The 18861-nt window shown below is 36.2% G+C and overlaps 1 protein-coding gene and 1 pseudogene across 1 annotated transcript; both read left to right on the forward strand.

The window, feature by feature from the left end:
- The first annotated feature begins 2401 nt into the window (after nucleotides 1-2401).
- LOC7478601 (uncharacterized) lies at nucleotides 2402-7244 on the forward strand. The gene is made up of 10 exons (XM_006379281.3): nucleotides 2402-2569; nucleotides 2831-3083; nucleotides 3162-3366; nucleotides 3755-3845; nucleotides 3941-4089; nucleotides 5039-5282; nucleotides 5368-5472; nucleotides 5637-5819; nucleotides 5923-6130; nucleotides 6551-7244. Exons 2-10 carry the CDS (start codon nucleotides 2864-2866, stop codon nucleotides 7033-7035), a joined length of 1890 nt encoding a protein of 629 aa, XP_006379343.1. The 5' UTR covers nucleotides 2402-2569; nucleotides 2831-2863; the 3' UTR covers nucleotides 7036-7244.
- Nucleotides 7245-7625: 381 nt separating this feature from the next.
- LOC18102204 (uncharacterized) lies at nucleotides 7626-10607 on the forward strand (annotated as a pseudogene).
- Nucleotides 10608-18861: the final 8254 nt, after the last annotated feature.

Raw genomic sequence — 18861 nt, forward strand, 5'->3', positions numbered from 1 at the left:
ATCTATTCGTATTTTGTGTACGCTGTTGCTGGTTATTTTTGTATTTTAAAAGTTTAATTGTTTTTATTTTTATTTATTAATTTTAAATTATTTTTATGTGCTGATATCAAGAATAATATTTTAAAAATAAAAAAATATTATTTTAATATATTTTTACAAACAAATAACATTTTAAAAAACAACCACTATAACACTTTTAAATATTCTTTAATTAAAGTTGCCCATCCTTTTCTCAAGGGAAATTGGTTAGCTTTTCAAAATTATATATAAATATTTCCTCAGTGATTTTATGAATATAGCAAAGTATTTTATTAAGTGGAGTTTTTTTAAAGGAAATTGGTTAACTTTTTAAATTATTAAATACATATTTATTAGATATAAAAAGGTATTTTATTTAGTGGGATTAACTCGTATTTTAGAGAAAAGTGATTAAAAACATAATATAGAGTACCGAATTGTTGATTTTTTATTAAGTAAAAAAAAACTATGAAGAGAAAATCTTAAAAGACAGGTGGTCACTGGGCTATGGGGTGCAGCTGGGCCCATGGGGTAAGGATGATAAATCAATGACTTGAAAAAGTACAAATTCATTGCATCCTTCCTCTCTTTCTATATTTTAATTTCCTTCACCTAATAAAACAAGCAACTTAAGTTTTGGAACCGTTTCGTCACTTAACTTAAAATATTTGTTTTCAACCCCTGATTTGGGTCTTGAAATCGATTGGTCAGTTAAAAAACCTATATATTTTTTTAAAAAAAAATAATATTATATTTGATTTTTAAAATAGAATCTAGATTAATTTATTTGTTTTTGTGTTTCAAAAATGTTTTTGAAAAAACTTGAAATTTTTTCCTTACTCAAATTAATAATATTTTGGTTTTCAGATCACTATAATATATTGATGTAAAAAATAATTTTTAAATAATAATAATATTATTATTATTTTAATGTATTTTTGAATAAAAAATACTTTGAAAAGCAATTATTACCATACTTTTAAACATCTATTTACTTGAGATGACCAGCGATCGAAAACACTTACATAAATTACTAGATAGATTTGAGTGTTATAAATATAAGTTCAATCACAAAGTTGCAAAATCCATCTTGAAAACAACCTTTTCATTCCCTTGGTAGGATTCAGTTTTTTTTTTTTTTTGTAATTTTTCAGTCTAGCTTGCATCCTTATCTTGGTATTTTCAAATGTTATGCAAGTTAACCTAGTTGCTTTTCTTTTGTCCACAAATAAAAAGGATTAAGAGTTTACATTTAATGTTATCCAAAAGGGAGTAATTAATTTTTAAAATATTTTTTGTTTAAAAATATATCTAAATAATATTTTTTAAAAAATTTATTTTTGACACTAGTACTTTAAAATAATTAAAAAATATTAAAAAATTAATTTTAAATAAAAAAAATTCAAAAATTTTGGAAGCACGCAGCTAACTACATTTCCATAGAAGCTCGATGTGAACAACAACTACGTGTGAGATAATTTAAGAAATAAATAAAAATGTGTGTTTTATGGTTATTAGGCTTTAAAATTGGATAAACTTGACTCTTGCCCATGTAAATTCATCAATGTTCCAATAGTTAATGTTGCCTGATGTTATTGAACATCTATTGATATCTAAAGGTCAGTCCTCCTTTTAATTTATTTTAGATTTTCAAGTTAATGAAATATTATCACATTTATGAGTAGATGGTGGTATGCAAATGGATTAAGTAGATAGCAACAATCCAATTCAGGTATTTTTTTAATTAAAATTTACATTACTTGTGTCGAATTAGTTTTTAAATTATTTAATTTACTTGATCAAACTCTCTTAATTTTAATAACCCCAAGTCTATTTTTATTTGCTTTAGATCCATCATTAACTATCATTTCAATTAAAAAATTAATTTAGAAAATTTTAACATCAGAATAAATGGAAGATATTTTACAAGCACATAAAAAAGTAAAAATAAATAAATAAATAAACTTCATTTCCTCTTAATCATTTTAATTTAAATGATTTTTGGGTTGCACCCCATTAGAACACATTCTTTAAACCACATCGGGGGTTAGGAAATTAAGTTAACCCAAATTTTCTCAATCCTAATCCAAGAAGAAAAAATGATACAAAAATAAGAAAGAAAAGGAAAAATAAGAGAAAAAAGTGGAGTAATATTGAAACCTTTTGAAAAAAATAGGGATATTGTTAAGAGATTTTAAAATGTAGGTATGAAAGTGGAAAAAGAATAAAATCACAGGGTCAAAAATATAGTTTTCCCTTCAAATCTTGTCCGTTACTTGCAAATTAAAATATCCAATTAAAGTGAGATTTTGAAAATTGAAACCACCCAAAGTTAGACAAGGAAGAAAATGATAGTAATGGGTTACAGACAACGTCACAAACTTCTCTATAAGTAGACAAAGCTCTTCTTGAAACTCCAAACCCGAGCGCTTAGCAGTGAGCACTGTGCCTTTTAGTAATCCAAAGCCAAACCCTCTCTCTCTCTCTCTCTCTCTCTCCCCCTTCCCCTTTGAAGGTTAGCCTGATAGCCTCTGAGATTTCACCTCACCATGTGAGTTCAAGAAAGCTCTGTTGTCATTGTTGGTTCTTGTTTTTTTTTTTTTAAAAAAAACTTGTTTAAGTTCTGAAGTTGCTCTTTCATATACTTCATTGTGGTTCTTTAATGAGTGTGTGAAGATTGAAGTTCTTGTATCCATTCCTCTGTTTCCTTCCCGCTTTCAAGTGTTTTTTTTTTCTTTTCTCTCTCTCTCTGTTTGTTTTTCTCTTTCTTTGATTCTCGGATATTGAATTGACTTGTGACTTGTATCTGCAGATATCAAGCGAGTAGGTGATTTGGGGAGCTAAAATGGGGAGATTGTCAAGACCTATTTTGGGATTTCTATTATTATGCTGCTTGATAGTAGCAGGTGAAGCAGAATACCTGAAATACAAAGACCCCAAGATGCCAATAGGTGCAAGAATCAAAGACTTGATGAAAAGAATGACATTAGAAGAAAAGATTGGCCAAATGGTGCAGATCGAGCGCACTGTTGCCACTCCAGATGTCATGAAGCAGTATTTCATTGGTACTCACTCACCTCCACAGTCTTTACAGTATTTTCCAGTATTTAATATTTGAACGATGAGTTGTACTGTAAATGTAGGGAGTGTGCTGAGTGGTGGAGGGAGTGTGCCAGGACCAAAGGCCTCAGCAGAGGCTTGGGTGAACTTGGTTAATGGGATCCAAAAGGCGTCTTTATCAACCCGTCTTGGAATTCCTATGATTTATGGGATTGATGCTGTTCATGGCCATAGCAATGTCTACAATGCCACCATTTTTCCTCACAATGTTGGGCTTGGAGTGACCAGGCAAGTTTTTTTTTTCTCTTTAATTTTGAACAAACAAGGTTATCTTACCATTTTTTATCCGATTAGTTAAGATTATAAATTCTTGTCTTGTACTCAACTGCTTGTCAAGTTTGTCTTTGTTTAATTTTAGAGAACTCGTGTTAGCTGTCAAGGTCATCTTAAAGATTAATCTATGTAATGTATGCTGTTGCTTACCGCTTTTTTAAAACACTGTTACTGATTGATGATAGGGACTGAGGATTTTCTGATTTGTAGTTAGCACTCAACAAATACGCAGATTAATTGTTAGATTAAAGTGTGAAAAAATCTAGTGTTTGAATTGCAGTACTATAGAGTGATTAAATGATATCAGCTTTATTAGAATTCTGACATTCTTTGCTTCCACCAGGGATCCTCAGCTAGTCAAAAAGATTGGTGAAGCAACTGCTCTTGAAGTTAGAGCTACAGGAATCCCTTATGCCTTTGCTCCGTGCATCGCGGTACTAATATGACAACAAATTGATTGTTACTTGTTATAGAAAATTTTAACCAATTTTTAAAGTATGTGATTTGTCTTCTATGTTTGATTTTACAGGTTTGCAGGGATCCAAGATGGGGTCGCTGCTATGAAAGCTATAGTGAGGATCATAGGATTGTTCAGTTAATGACTGAGATCATACCTGGTTTACAAGGAGAGTTACCTGCCAATTCCAAAAAGGGTGTTCCCTTTGTTGCTCCTGGAAAGTAAGTGACATCCCAACACGTAGCTATTTTTATCTCTTGTTGACTCGGTGAAGTTAGGGTCCTAATTACACTTGTTGCATAGTTTTTGCCTATCAAAGCTTTTGCTGCTGCTCATAATTCTTCCCGTGATTGAAGCCCTTTGATTGAATTTCGGAGAAAAGCCTTTGATTGAATTTCGGAGAAAATAAAATGAAAATGCTTTCTTCAACTTATAACTGTGCTATTCAACATGCTGTAATGTGGGATAAACATCTAATATAATCACACAACGTTAAAGGGTCAAAGTCCTCTTAATTTACCATTATTTTCCTATTTATTCCTCTAAATATGGAACAAAAATAAATGGCAAGAAAAATAGGTAGGTCAGACCATATTCAAGCTTCATCTAGAAGACACTTCCATTATCTGATTTTAGGGGAAAGTGTCAGCATCCTTAGCACATATCAGTTTGTCATTTACCTGATGTATACTAGTAACTTCTTTTTTGGGTGGTCCAAAGCTCAGCCACGTGAAACAGTGGCCCGCCTTTATTGGTGGGGCATCGAGTCCTGTGGATAATCATCGAAGATCATAGAACATGGCAATATAAATCTTCCAGCAAGAGCATTTAGTCCTTTAAGATCAACTCAAGCTTCATATTTTTGACCTAACATGCTTGCTTGCTTTTGTGGGTCTAAAAATGTCGGTTCATTTTGAAATTTTAAAATGGTGGACCAATAGCTTTAGATGCCTGGGAAAATTGTCTGCCTTTTCAGTCACAGGAAACATCTTGTAAATACAAAATTTTCTAGCAGAATAATCACTGGCAGTCAGGTGCACGTGCAATTAATAGGTCCCATATGCCAAATCCATTCATTGGATAAATGCTAATCAACTGCTGATAATCTTGAACCTGTATGTCACCAAATCTTCAAGCTGATAATGCTAATCAATTTTTTACTTTGATCAGTACCAAGGTGGCGGCCTGTGCTAAGCACTTCGTGGGAGATGGTGGCACAACAAAGGGCATTGATGAGAACAATACTGTAATCAGTATGAATGGATTGCTCAATATTCACATGCCAGCATATTATAATGCCATCAGCAAGGGTGTTGCAACAGTTATGGTGTCCTACTCGAGCTGGAATGGGAAGAGGATGCATATTAATCGTGATCTTGTTACCGGATTCCTGAAGAACAAGATGAAGTTCAGGGTAGAACAGCTATTAAAATGTCCATTTTTTTCTCGAGATGGTTCTGAACATTCCAGACATAACTTGTTTCGATATGTTTTCTCAGGGATTCGTGATATCAGACTGGCAGGGTATTGACAGGGTTACCTCTCCTCCACATGCTAATTATTCCTCTTCTGTGCATGCAGGAGTTGATGCTGGAATTGACATGGTTAGTCAAACTTTACTGTGATCTAGAAAATAATTATTTCAGCATCCCACAATGCAGTAAATGAGTTGAAAATTGAATCCAAAGGATGTTCGATGAGCAGAAGCTTTAAGTTTCTTATTTGCTTTTTCCTTGTTTCCTTGCTAATGGGTGTCTTTTGTTTGCAGATTATGGTTCCATTTAACTTCACAGAGTTCATTGATGATCTAACTTATCAAGTGAAAAATAACATTATCCCCATGAGCAGGATTAATGATGCCGTACAAAGAATTTTAAGGGTTAAGTTTGTCATGGGTCTCTTTGAGAAACCATTGGCTGATCTCAGCATGGCCAACCAACTTGGCAGTCAGGTTTGCCTATTCAATCTTCGTTCTTTAAAGGCTTGTACATTTCATCTGTCCTGTAATATGGCGAAATTCTGTATCTGTTGATCACATGAAGTTCACTGAACAGGAACATAGAGAATTAGCGAGAGAAGCTGTGAGGAAATCACTTGTTCTGCTAAAGAATGGCAAGTACAGTACTGCTAAGCCATTTCTACCACTTCCTAAGAAAGCGCCAAAGATACTAATTGCAGGAAGCCATGCTGACAACTTGGGCTACCAATGTGGAGGCTGGACAATCACATGGCAGGGTCTTGGTGGCAATGATCTCACAACTGGTATGTTTCTCTTATTACTCATAGGCACTGAAAGACTTGCCAGGAAAACCGACTTTGTTGCAAACCCTGAAACAGTTCCAATTATTTGAGATTCCCAAATGGTTTATTGCAGGAATTAATTAGTGAGTTTCCACCATATTTTATTATCTTTTTTGGAAAACCGACTTTGTAGCACACGCTGTCGTCAAGGCATCCTAATTTTACTACCTTACACGGAGATAACAGCTAAAATGTATAGCACACGCTGTCGTCAAGGCATCCTAATTTTACTACCTTACACGGAGATAACAGCTAAAATGTATTAAGGCTCACCGATGATTAGGAGAGATTTCACCATTTTTTAGAAATTTTAGCAGAATTAATCTTTTTTCTCCTTGTGTTATTATAATGTTTGTAATGGATTACCATCTTGGTAAACAGGTACCACAATCCTCAATGCAGTGAAGAATACAGTTGATCCTACCACCCAAGTCGTCTACAATGAGAATCCAGATTCAAACTTTGTCAAATCCAACAAATTCTCGTATGCTATTGTTGTCGTTGGTGAGCCACCATATGCTGAAATGTATGGCGATAGCTCCAATCTAACTATATCTGAACCTGGCCCTAGTACCATCAACAATGTGTGTGGAGCTGTCAAATGTGTCGTCATCGTTATATCTGGCCGCCCCGTTGTGATCCAGCCCTATCTTGAAAAAATAGATGCTCTTGTTGCTGCTTGGCTTCCAGGAACAGAAGGCCAAGGTGTTGTTGACAATCTTTTTGGTGACTATGGGTTCACTGGCAAGCTTGCACGAACATGGTTCAAGACAGTTGACCAGCTTCCAATGAACGTTGGCGATCCACATTATGATCCTCTATTTCCATTTGGGTTTGGTATCACAACTAAACCTGCCAAAAACTAGAAATTCGCCAATTTCTGAGTGATGTCCTGCATTATTCACATCTTGTCCCACTCCTTCGTGGTAAAAAAAACTTGAGGCTATTTCCCCTCTCCATGAGGAGTTCTATAGAGTGTTAAGAAAGAATAGAGACAAGGTGCATGGCTGCTCCAAGCTGTAAGATTCTAAAACCATTTTGGGTTTTAATGACTAGCATCGTATCTTCAAAATGATCCAAGGTCAGGTTATGAAGTGTTCCAATACAAAAGAAATACAAACTTATTTGATTGATATATAATAAATTTATACGATTTTATACTTTCAAAACAAAATTAAAATTATGTACATTAAAACTAAAGAGATTCTATGAGATTAATCGTCTTATTAAACTAAATGAATTTTTTCTATCACGGAGTTTTTATTCATAATTATCTAAAAATATACTTGTGTGATTTCTTGCATAAAAATATGGACGGTTTAAATTTATCTATCACACTCTAACACAATCCAATAGAATTGGAGTCAAAATCAATCATTAAAACTATCAAAGTGACACCACTACTATTATAAAACCAAACACTTGCTCCCCATGTATTTGTTTCAGTCAACAAATTATGGGTTCACCTCTGTCACTCTTACTAGGTTTTGGACATGATCAGGTAAGCACTGGTTGATATTGTTACAAGAGGTACGAGAATGTTGTTCATGTTCATGTGAAATAGTTCGTTTTATTTTTAATCAATTCTCTCTCCCTCTCTCTGTGTGTGTGTGTGAAATAGTTGGTTTTATTTTTAATCAATTCCATATGTATATATATCTTTTGATAGTTTTGAAGTCTCAAAGAGTTTCTTCAAAGACAAGAAGATGTCAAGGATTCCAATCCTTATAGTGGGATTTCTCCTGTTATACTGTCTTGCAACTATTATTCAAGCTGAAGGAGATTACATAAAATACAAAGACTTGAAATAGCAGACTAACATACGAATAAGGGACCTGATGAGTCGAATGATATTAGCAGAAAAGATTGGTCAGATGACACAGATAGAGCGATATGTTGTAACTGCTAATGTCTTGAGGGATTACTCTATTGGCAGCATACTAAGTAGTGGAGGAAGTGCCCCTTAATTTAACGCCAAAGCTTAAGATTGGATTCATATGATTAGTGGATTCCAAAATGCTTCACTCTCTAGTCGTCTTAGAATTCCTATGATTTATGGGATTGATGTTGTTCATGGGCACAACAATATTTATAAGGACACTACATTCCCCCATAACGTAGGTCTTGGAGCTACAAGGTAAGATATTATTTACCTTCCGAAATTATTGTCACACCCGGACATTGCAGTGATCGATTAAATAAATCATATGGAAAGAATGAATTTCTAGTATTCTATTTTTTCATGGAGAATGGTTTTGGTATTCCTTACGTTTTTGCTCCATGCATTGCGGTCCACAGTGATCTAAAAGAAAATTTGAATCTTTGATCATATCTCTGAAATTAGGATTTATTTATCTATCGTTATAAAACATTAATCATTGGATAACAAACAGGTTTGTAGAGATCCCAGATGGGGTAGGTGCTATGAGAGCTATAGTGAGAATCCTAAAGTTGTTGAAATGATGACAGAGATTATACCTGGATTGCAAGGTGATGTTCCTCCAGATTCCAGAAAGGGTGTTCCCTGTGTTGGTGGAAAGTAAGCGTGACTTAATTTAAACATTGAATTTTATATATATATATATATATATATATATATTAGCAGCTCAGATAATTACTTAGAAAATGCTAACCTTGTTACAAGGACAAAGTTGCAGCCTGTGCGAAGCACTTTGTTGGCGATGGGGGCACCACCAAGGGCATTAACGAGAACAATATTGTTATTGGCTACCATGGATTGAAGAGCATTCATATGCCAGGTTATTTTCACTCCATTATCAAGGTGTCTCAACTGTTATGGTTTCTAACTCAAGCTGGAATGGACAGAAGATGCATGTCAATCGTTACCTTGTCAAGATTGTTCTCAAGGATATCCTCAAGTTCAGGGTGCTGCTTAGTTAAATTTCTGATGTTTTTTATTAAATTATGTATCAAAAAACAAATTCATAGAATATTATAAAAAGCAAACAATTCTATCCTTTTGCCTTTATTTTTTGAATGCCACAGGGTTTTGTCATCTCTGATTGGGAGGGTATCGACATGATTACTTACCCACCTCATTCAAACTACACAGAATCAGTTCTGAAAGGAATTTCAGCCGGCATTGACATGGTTAGTTGATTCCTACCTCTCTATTCTCGAAGACTAGCAGAACCTTGCCTATTCTTGTCAAACAAAATGTTTTTTTTTCTGGTTGATTAGAGCTGCTGCTTTCCTTGACATTGAAGCTTTAACATGTGTGTTTCAGATCATGGTTCCATACAACCATACCAAGTTCATCAATATTATGACTGACTTAGTAATTAAATAACAATTACATTTCCATGGACCGTATTGATGATGCTGTCATGAGGATTTTGCGAGTGAAATTCACTTTATGTCTATTTGAGACTCCCTTAGCTGATGAGACCTTGGTTGACCAGCTCGGAAGCCAGGTAGCTTTATATGTCTGAATCTAAGCATTCCTTTCCCATTTCAGGAGATTACTTATTTGTCCGAAAACTTGCCACTTGTTATGAAAACAGGCTCACAGAGATTTGGCAAGGGAAGCTGTGAGGAAGTCACCCGTGCTGTTGAAGAATGGAGAGAACGCGGATGATCCAGTTCTACCCCTCCCTAAAAAAGCATCTAGGATCCTTGTAGCCGGAATCCATGCCAACAATATGGGCTATCAATGTGGAGGATGGACTGCAACTTGGCAAGGAGTTGATGGCAACAATTACACTGCTGGTATAATTAACATGCTTCTCCTTTTTGCTTCCATTTCAAGCACGCTTCTCTTGAATTCAAATATAATAGTAGCAGTATTGATGGAGCTTGTCCCATCTTAAGTGGTATCTCAGCCACAGTTGATCCAAGCACAAAAATCATTTACAGCAAGAACCCTGATGCTGATTTCGTCTAGTTCAACAACTTCTCTTACGCCACTGTTGTGGTCGGAGAGACTCCTTATGCTGAGACAGCTGGAGACAGTTTGAACCTGACCATAGCTGAACCAGGTCCAAGTACGATCCTCAATGTCTGCGGCAATGTTAAGTGCGTTGTGGTCACAGTATCTGGCCGTCCAGTCGTGATTGAGCCCTATGAGTCACAAATCGATGCTCTTGTTGCTGCTTGGTTGCCAGGCATTGAAGGCCAAGGAGTAGCAGATGTGCTTTTCGGGGATTATGGATTTACTGGAAAGCTGCCTCAGACTTGGTTCAAGACCGTTGATTAGATCCCTATGAATGTTGGTGACTCTCATTACTATCCCCTCTTCCCCTATGATTTTGGACTCACTACTAAGCCTGTCAATGCTAACTAGAAAATCTGCTTTTGAAGAACAATTGATTTCAGCATGTCATGTAATGTTACAAGAGTCATGATTTTTTATTTGTTTTTCTTTTTTTGAACAGATTGTTGTTTGAAGTTTCAGTTAATTGTTGATTTGATATGTCAATGCATTGCATGCCATAACATAGGAGTTATGTTAGCTAGAAACTTGTTATTTTTGGATAGATTGCATGATTAGGTACTAACTTATTTGGTGAAATAGTATTGTTGAAAGAAAAATTTTATTTGGAAAATAATATAGTTGAAGAAAAATCTTGGAAAATCATATTTTAAAAGATTCAGTAGCTTTGAAAGGTTACCTCATTGAGACAACTTTTCAAAAAAAACTATTTTGTTTTAGTTTTTAGAAATACAGTCAACTTTGATCAAAGGCAATATTATATAAAAAAAAAGTTAAAGGGTGTGGGGAATTCACTTTTCACCCACACTCATTGCACTGTGGATTACAATAGTAATTCTCATTGCATTTTTTTTTCTTTTGTCACTTTTTTGTTTATTTTTTAAATTTTTTAATTATTTTTTTTCACTTTTTTTAAAAATTTTTTGTTTATTTTTATAATATTGATGTAATTGAAAATTAAGTTTTGTAATTTATTTCTTTTCATTTTGCCTTTTTACATAGTTAAAATAGTTGATCTATTTGCTAGGCTAACCCAAGTTATTCCAGTTTACAAGTTTGGTGAGATTTTTTTCTTTTTAATTGAACTTGACTTTGTTATCGTTTATCCCATATAGTTAAAAACAATAGTTTCAGAAAAAATAAAATCATTGTACATAAAGTTAAAACATGTGGGGAAAGTACGGTAGCTTTCATCACATGTTATTGTGGATTGCTACAGTGCTTTCCTTTTTTTTCTCAAAATTATTTTTATCAATTTTACTTTTTTAATATTGAACTGGTTAAAAATTTAGCTATGTAATTTTTTCCCTTTAAAATATTATAGATTGCTATGGTGTTTTCCCACATGGTTTTTCTATTTTATTATACGTAAAGCTTTTTTTTTGCTACAGTATTTTCCCCTTTTTTTTTGTTTTTTTTCCCAAAATTATCTTTGTTAATTTTATTTTTTTAATATTGAGCTGGTTAAAAATTTAGCTTTGTAATTTTTTTCTTTTAAAATACTGTGGATTGCTACGGTGTTTTCCTACATGGTTTTTCTATTTTTTTTTCAAAATTATATTTGTCGATTTTATTCTTTTAATATTGAGCTGATTGAGAATTTAGCTTTTTTTTTTCTTTAAAACATTGTTGATTGCTATAGTGTTTCTCCACATGGTTTTTTTTGTTTTTTTTTTCCAAAATTATCTTTGTCTATTTTATTTTTTAATATTGAGCTGGTTAAGAATTACAATTACATTATGTGGGGAAAACACTGTAACTTTCCTCGCAAATTACTGTGGATTGCTACAATGTTTTTTTCCACATGATTTTTTTTATGTTTTTTCCTAAAATTGTCTGTTAATTTTATTTTTTAAATATTGAGCTGGTTAAGAATTACAATTACAAGTAAATACAAGTAAGGCTAAATCATGTGGGGAAAACGCTGTAGCTTTCCTCATAAAACACTATGGATTGCTAAAGTTTTTCATTGCATGATTTTTTTCCAATTTCTTTTGTTTTTTCTTTTTTTTTTGTAATATTTTTTTCAAAATTATCTTTATAGATTTTATTTTTTTAATATTGAACTGGTTAGAATTTAACTTTGTAATAAAACTTAATCATGTGGGGAAAGCGTTGTAGCTTTCCTCACAAAACACTGTGGATTGCTACAGTGTCTCTCCAAATGATGTTTTTTCCTTATGATTTTTTCAAAATTATCTTTGTCAATTTCATTTTTTTAATATTGAGCTGGTTGAGAATTAGAATTACAAGTAATTACAAATAAGGCTAAATAATGTGGAGAAGCACTATAACTTTCATCACAAAACACTGTAAATTGCTACAGTGTTCCCAACATGGTTTTTTTTCCCTGTTTTTTTTTTGTTATATTTTTTTTTCTAAAATTGTCTCTGTCGATTTTTTTTTAATATTAAGTTAATTGAGAATTTAGCTTTGTAATTTTTTTTCTTTAAAACACTGTGAATTGCTGCAGTGTTTTCCCACTTGATTTTTTTTTATGACTTTTTCCAAAATTATCTTTGTCAATTTTATTTTTTTGAATATTGACTTGGTTAAGAATTATAATTAAAATAAAGCTCAATCATATGGGGAAAGCGTTGTAGTTTCCTCACAAAATAATGTGGACTGCTACAGTATTTCTCTAAATGATTTTTTTTTATGATTTTTTCTAAAATTGTCTTTGCCAATTTTATTGGGGAAAACACTGTAGTTTTCCTCACAAAACATTGTCAATTGCTACAATGTTTTTCCTCATGGTTTTTTTCCCTTCAAAATTATCTTTGTTGATTTTTTTTTAATATTAAGTTGGTAGAGAATTTAGCTTTGCAATTTTTTTTCTTTTTATTAACAGGGCAGCTAAATCATGTGGGGAAAGCACTGTATCTTTCCTCACAAAACACTGTGGATTGCTACAAATCATTATGTTCAGTCTCTAAGTTTTTTGATCACCAACACAACTTTTTTTTTCCGTCATGAAATATTGGCTTAATCATACCTTTAGTTTCTATTACTTATCTAGCGCTGGTTTACAATTATAACACTATTAAATACATTTGTTTTATAAGCCCGCGGCAGTGCGGGGACATGCCATCTCTTCAGAACTAAAATAGATGGTCTTCTGTGGTATCACCACAATAGCTTTAGGTAATTTAGTCTCCAACCGTCTGGGCAGCTAACACATATTAATTCTTGGATTCTACATGTAAATCTGCATTTATCCTTCGATTCAGCAACTACCCCATGCTGAATTTCTTAAAATGCAGAAAAATATCAAAATAACTTCTTTATAAACAAACATTTGGATTTGAGATTCTTGTGATTAGATAAATTCACCTTTTATGCTTCAAAGTTACATCTATTAATAGTTTTGACAAGTTTTTCCTGATAATTGTAGATTATATATTAATTGATTCGTCCCTACACACGCACACACATTACTCCTAGTATGAGAACTGAGAAATTAGATGGGGGCATGGTTTTAAAAGCATCAGCGATAAAGGATTTACAGTGAGTCAGAGGTGGAAAAAGCAACGAACAATTATGATGATCATCAGAAACTTGGCCAAGGTGGTTTTGGCTGCGTATACAAAGGAGTTTTACCATATTATACCCAACTTGGAGTCAAGAAGTTTAAGGGAGTAGACAAGGCTCAAATGAACGAGGAATTTCAGCATGAAATTTTAATGGTTGAGCATCTTCAAAAAGGTTTTTGTTAAAGGAAAGATACAGCTAATCATAGTTTTCCTATTGTATTACAATCACTGAGATTTCCTTATTAGAATAGGTTTCCTACTTAGACTAGAATTATCACCCTGTATAAATATTGTAACCTACGGCCTCCTGTTTCATTCAATTTAGCAATACAAAACTGCAGTATTTTCACATTCTTTCATGGTATCAGAGCACCCACATTGGTGACCCTGCCCACACACCTTCCGCCACCACAAAAACAACCAAACAAAACAGAGCACCCACATTGGTGACTCTGTACACATACTGCCTCCACCATCACAAGTAAAATATCAACACAGATAAGCAAACATGAGCGACAACATAGCCGACCCACTTACCCTACATCATTCAGATTCACCCGGACTTGTTCTTGTTTCCAAACCCCTCGAAGGACATAATTATGGACAATGAAGCCGATCAATGCGCATTGCTTTGAGTGCCAAGAATAAACTAGGATTCATTGATGGAACCATCAAACCCCCAACAAACACCGATGCTAGATCTGCTATTTGGCAGAGATGCAACGATATGGTGTTATCATGGATTCTACATTCACTAAACCCCGACATCGCAAGCAACGTACTTTACTGCACCAGTGCGTTTATGGTGTGGAACGATCTTAAAGATCGATTCTCACAAAGCAACGATTCCAGAATTTATCAAATTCGCCAAGAAATCGCCTAACATCGACAAGGGGACCTTACGATCTCAGAGTATTACACCAAACTCAAGGCCCTATGGGATGAATTAGATTCCTACCATGAACCTATCACCTGCACCTGTGACGGTTCAAAAGCATATGCCTGCAGAGAAGAAAATGAGAGAGTTATGCAACTCTTGATGGGTCTTAATGAACCCTATTCCACCATGCGCGGCTCGATTCTGATGATGTCACCGATCCCCGACACACGCCGTGTCCATGGCTTAATCCTCCAGCACGAACGACAGATGGATGTAGCAAATCGACATATCACATCCCATGCCATGCAAATCAGTCGCTCCATCAAAGGCGGCACAAGACCCGGCAACTCAATGGGCACGAGACCACCTGGTGCTGGTTATGGGGATGGCAAGCACAATTCTCACCTAAGAAAGTCCTTAAGTTGTTCTCACTGTCATGAAGATACCCACACAGTGGACAAATGTTATTTTCTTAATGGTTTTCCTGTGGGCCACAGGCTACATGGAAAAAATATCAAGCCAAAAAATCAAAGACCCGCAACTTACAGTACTGCAAAGGAGACCATCTCATTACATGACAACAAACCCAACGAGAGCCCGACCTTCACCACCGAAGAATACAATCAACTGATTGCTCTTTTGCATAACCGAACCGGTAATTTTCCACTTGCGAATGCAACAGGTATTGTTACACCTACCTGCAATCTTTCACAGCATGACCCACATTCAAATATACATTGGATAATGGACAGTGGAGCCTCTGACCATATTTCATGTTCAGCACCGACACACAATATCATCAATACTCAACATGATTTTGTCAGTTTACCTAATGGGGGCAAAGCAACAATTGCCAATATTGGGTCAATTAAATTATCTGAGGACTTAAAACTTGACGGTGTCCTCCATGTGCCACACTTCAACGTGAATTTATTATCTGTAAGCAAATTGACACGAGGATTGAAGTGCACTGTGATTTTCTTTGATAAATTTTGTATTGTGCAGGACGTGAACACGGGGAGGACGATTGGCCTGGGCAAGCAATTTAATGGACTTTACTACCTCAAAGCCACCCAAAACCCACGCCTAGCTCACCACGTCCACCATACCTCTCATCTTTGGCACCAACGTTTGGGGCACCCTTCCACCGCACCTGTGCAATTCCTTTCCAATAAAATTCCAGAAATTATGTGTAATCCAAATCATATTTGCAATATCTGTCCTTTAGCAAAACAAACTCGTTTATTTTTTTCTCCGTCTACTTCAAAATCATCCAACGCACCTTTCGATTTAATTCATTGCGATATTTGGGGGCCACACAAACTTCCCACTCAAACTGGTGCACGATATTTTCTCACTATTGTAGATGATTTTACCCGATTTACATGGATTCATCTCTTAAAATTTAAATCCGAAACACAAGACATAATCAAATCCTTTTTCTCTTGGGTCCAAACACAATTCAACCTTCCCATCAAAACCTTCCGGTCCGATAATGGGAGTGAATTTCTATCCCTCCAATCTTTTTTTCACCACAAAGGGACTTCTTTCCAACACTCATGCCCATACACACCCCAACAAAATGGCATCGTCGAACGGAAACATTGCCACCTTTTGAATGTCGGTAGGGCACTCTGTTTCCAAGCACACATTCCCTTACGTTTTTGGGGGGAAAGCATACAAACTGCGTGTTACCTCATAAATCGTCTTCCCACGCCCTTACTCCACCACAAAACACCGTATGAACTTTTACATCACACCTCCCCTGATTACTCTCATTTACGAGTTTTTGGTTGTTTGTGTTACGCAACCAATCTTCTTCCTAAACACAAGTTTGATGCTCGGGCCCGTCGATGTGTGTTTTTTGGTTACCCCTTTGGTCAAAAAGGTTATCGCTTATATGATCTTGATACACAACAATTTTTTTCTTCTCGAGATGTGGTTTTTCATGAACATTTATTCCTTTTTTCTATATCCCCTTCTGATTATTCAGATGACTCACCTACCCTACCCAACATACCCCATGACTCCATCCTTCTACCCGAACCCGACTCATCTCCAGATACCACATCTTCCCCTTCCCCACACCATTTCCCTGTTCCTCTAGACACCGACCCATCTCCTTCCCCTGCTACCCAGTCCTCCTCACAAACACTAACCATCCCAGCCCCACCTCTCCGCCGCTCCACACGCCCCACCTCTCCGCCGCTCCACACGCCCCACCAAACCACCTCCCCACTTTCAAGATTACCAAGCTCACCACGCAACCTTGCTTGCTCCTGGCGCTCCTCCCCCGATCACGCCTGGCACCCGCTACCCCATCACCAGGTATGTCTCCTACTCTCATTTTTTTGCTCCTCATACCAATTTTGTCAACAATATCTCTTAGTTTGTTGACCCTAGCACATATGAGGAGGCCTGCCATCACCCTCACTGGGTTGCGGCCATGAACTCTGAAATCCATGCTCTGGAGGAGAACCACACTTGGTCCTTGGTACCCTTACCTACCGGTCATCGCCCCATTGGCTGCAAATGGGTTTTCAAAACCAAATATCGGTCTGACGGTTCCATTGAGAGGCACAAAGCCCGGCTGGTCGCTAAGGGTTTCAACCAACGGGAGGGCATCGACTATACTGAAACATTTACCCCAGTTGCCAAACTTATTACTGTCCGCTGCTTTCTCACCATTGTCTCTGTCTCTAATTGGCCGCTCCATCAAATGGATGTGCACAATGCCTTCCTCCATGGCGACCTCCATGAAGAAGTCTACATGCTTCCACCACCAGGGTATCGCCGACAGGGGGAGCACACGGTGTGTCGTCTCCACAAATCCTTATACGGCCTTAAATAGGCGTCTCGCAGCTGGTTTCGTAAGTTTTCCTCTGCTATACAGAATATTGGCTTCCTTCAATCCAAAGCAGACTATTCTATGTTTACACATAAACGTGGACAGTGCTTCACAGTTATATTGTTATACGTTGATGATATGATACTCACTGGAAATGATGATGCTGTCATACGCGATCTTAAACATTTCCTCGACAACTGTTTCAAAATCAAAGACCTTGGACCTTTAAAATACTTCCTTGGGGTTGAAATAGCACGGTCCAAGTCTGGGATTTCCTTCTGTCAACGAAAGTATACACTAGACATCTTAGAAGATGCGGGCTTACTTGGTGCCAAACCTGAAAAAATTCCTATGGAAGCCAACCTTGCCCTCATGCCTACAGGGAGTGACCCCCTTAAAGATCCCACCAGTTACCGAAGACTCATTGGAAGATTAATCTATCTCACTATAACAAGACCAAAAATCACATATGTCGTAAATACACCCAGTCAGTTCATGCATGAGCCTCAGAAACACCATTTTGCCACAGCACGCCGGCTCCTCCACTATCTGAAAGGAGCCCCTGGGCAAGGGTTATTATTCCCCTCGAACGGACCACTGCACCTAACTGCATATTGTGATGCAGACTGGGCACGATGCCCTTTCACCAGACGCTCAGTCACTGGTTATTGTATTTTTCTTGGCAGGTCACTCATATCATGGAAGAGCAAGAAGCAGGTTACTGTTTCAAGGTCCTCCGCAGAAGCCGAGTATCGTTCCATGGCAGCCACCACTTGTGAACTCACTTGGCTGCGATACCTCCTAAATGATCTCCAAGTGCAGCACAATCAACCTGCCACCTTGTTTTGTGACAACCAGGCAGCACTCTACATTGCAGCCAACCCAGTTTATCATGAACGGACTAAACACATTGAATTAGATTGCCATACTGTTCGTGAGAAAATTCATAATGGAGAAATCCGGACAGCTCACGTGCAAACAAAACACCAAGTTGCCGATATCTTCACCAAACCACTGCCTGCACCATTGTTCCAGTCTCATCTTCACAAGTTAGGTGTAATTGACATTCACACTCCAACTTGAGGGGGAGTGTTAAAGGAAAGATACAGCTAATCATAGTTTTCCTATTGTATTACAATCACTGAGATTTCCTTGTTGGAATAGGTTTCCTACTTAGACTAGAATTATCACCCTGTATAACTATTGTAACCTACGGCCTCCTGTTTCATTCAATTTAGCAATACAAAAATGCAGTATTTTCACATTCTTTCAGTCCTAGCTTTTCAAGAAAAAAAAATTCCTAGATTTCGTAGCTGAGCTTGCAAAAAAGATGTATAAATAGCAGCACTCCATGAGGCCAAGCATTTGCTTGGCTAACAGCACTCCATGAAGACTTGCGGGATCAGAAAAACAGTGAAGAGAAAGAGAATTTGCTAGGCAAATCAGCACTCACTTTCCATGATAATGCAAGTCCTTCAG

Source organism: Populus trichocarpa, chromosome 9 (genome assembly GCF_000002775.5).
Source record: "Populus trichocarpa isolate Nisqually-1 chromosome 9, P.trichocarpa_v4.1, whole genome shotgun sequence".
NCBI classification, from domain to species: domain Eukaryota; kingdom Viridiplantae; phylum Streptophyta; class Magnoliopsida; order Malpighiales; family Salicaceae; genus Populus; species Populus trichocarpa.

Coding starts and splice junctions, on each gene's coding strand:
- LOC7478601 (XM_006379281.3), top strand. CDS start 2,864: ATGGGGAGATTGTCAAGACCTATTTTGGGATTTCTATTATTATGCTGC. Junction 3,084..3,161: donor CATGAAGCAGTATTTCATTG/GTACTCACTCAC, acceptor CTGTAAATGTAG/GGAGTGTGCTGAGTGGTGGA. Junction 3,846..3,940: donor CCTTTGCTCCGTGCATCGCG/GTACTAATATGA, acceptor TTGATTTTACAG/GTTTGCAGGGATCCAAGATG.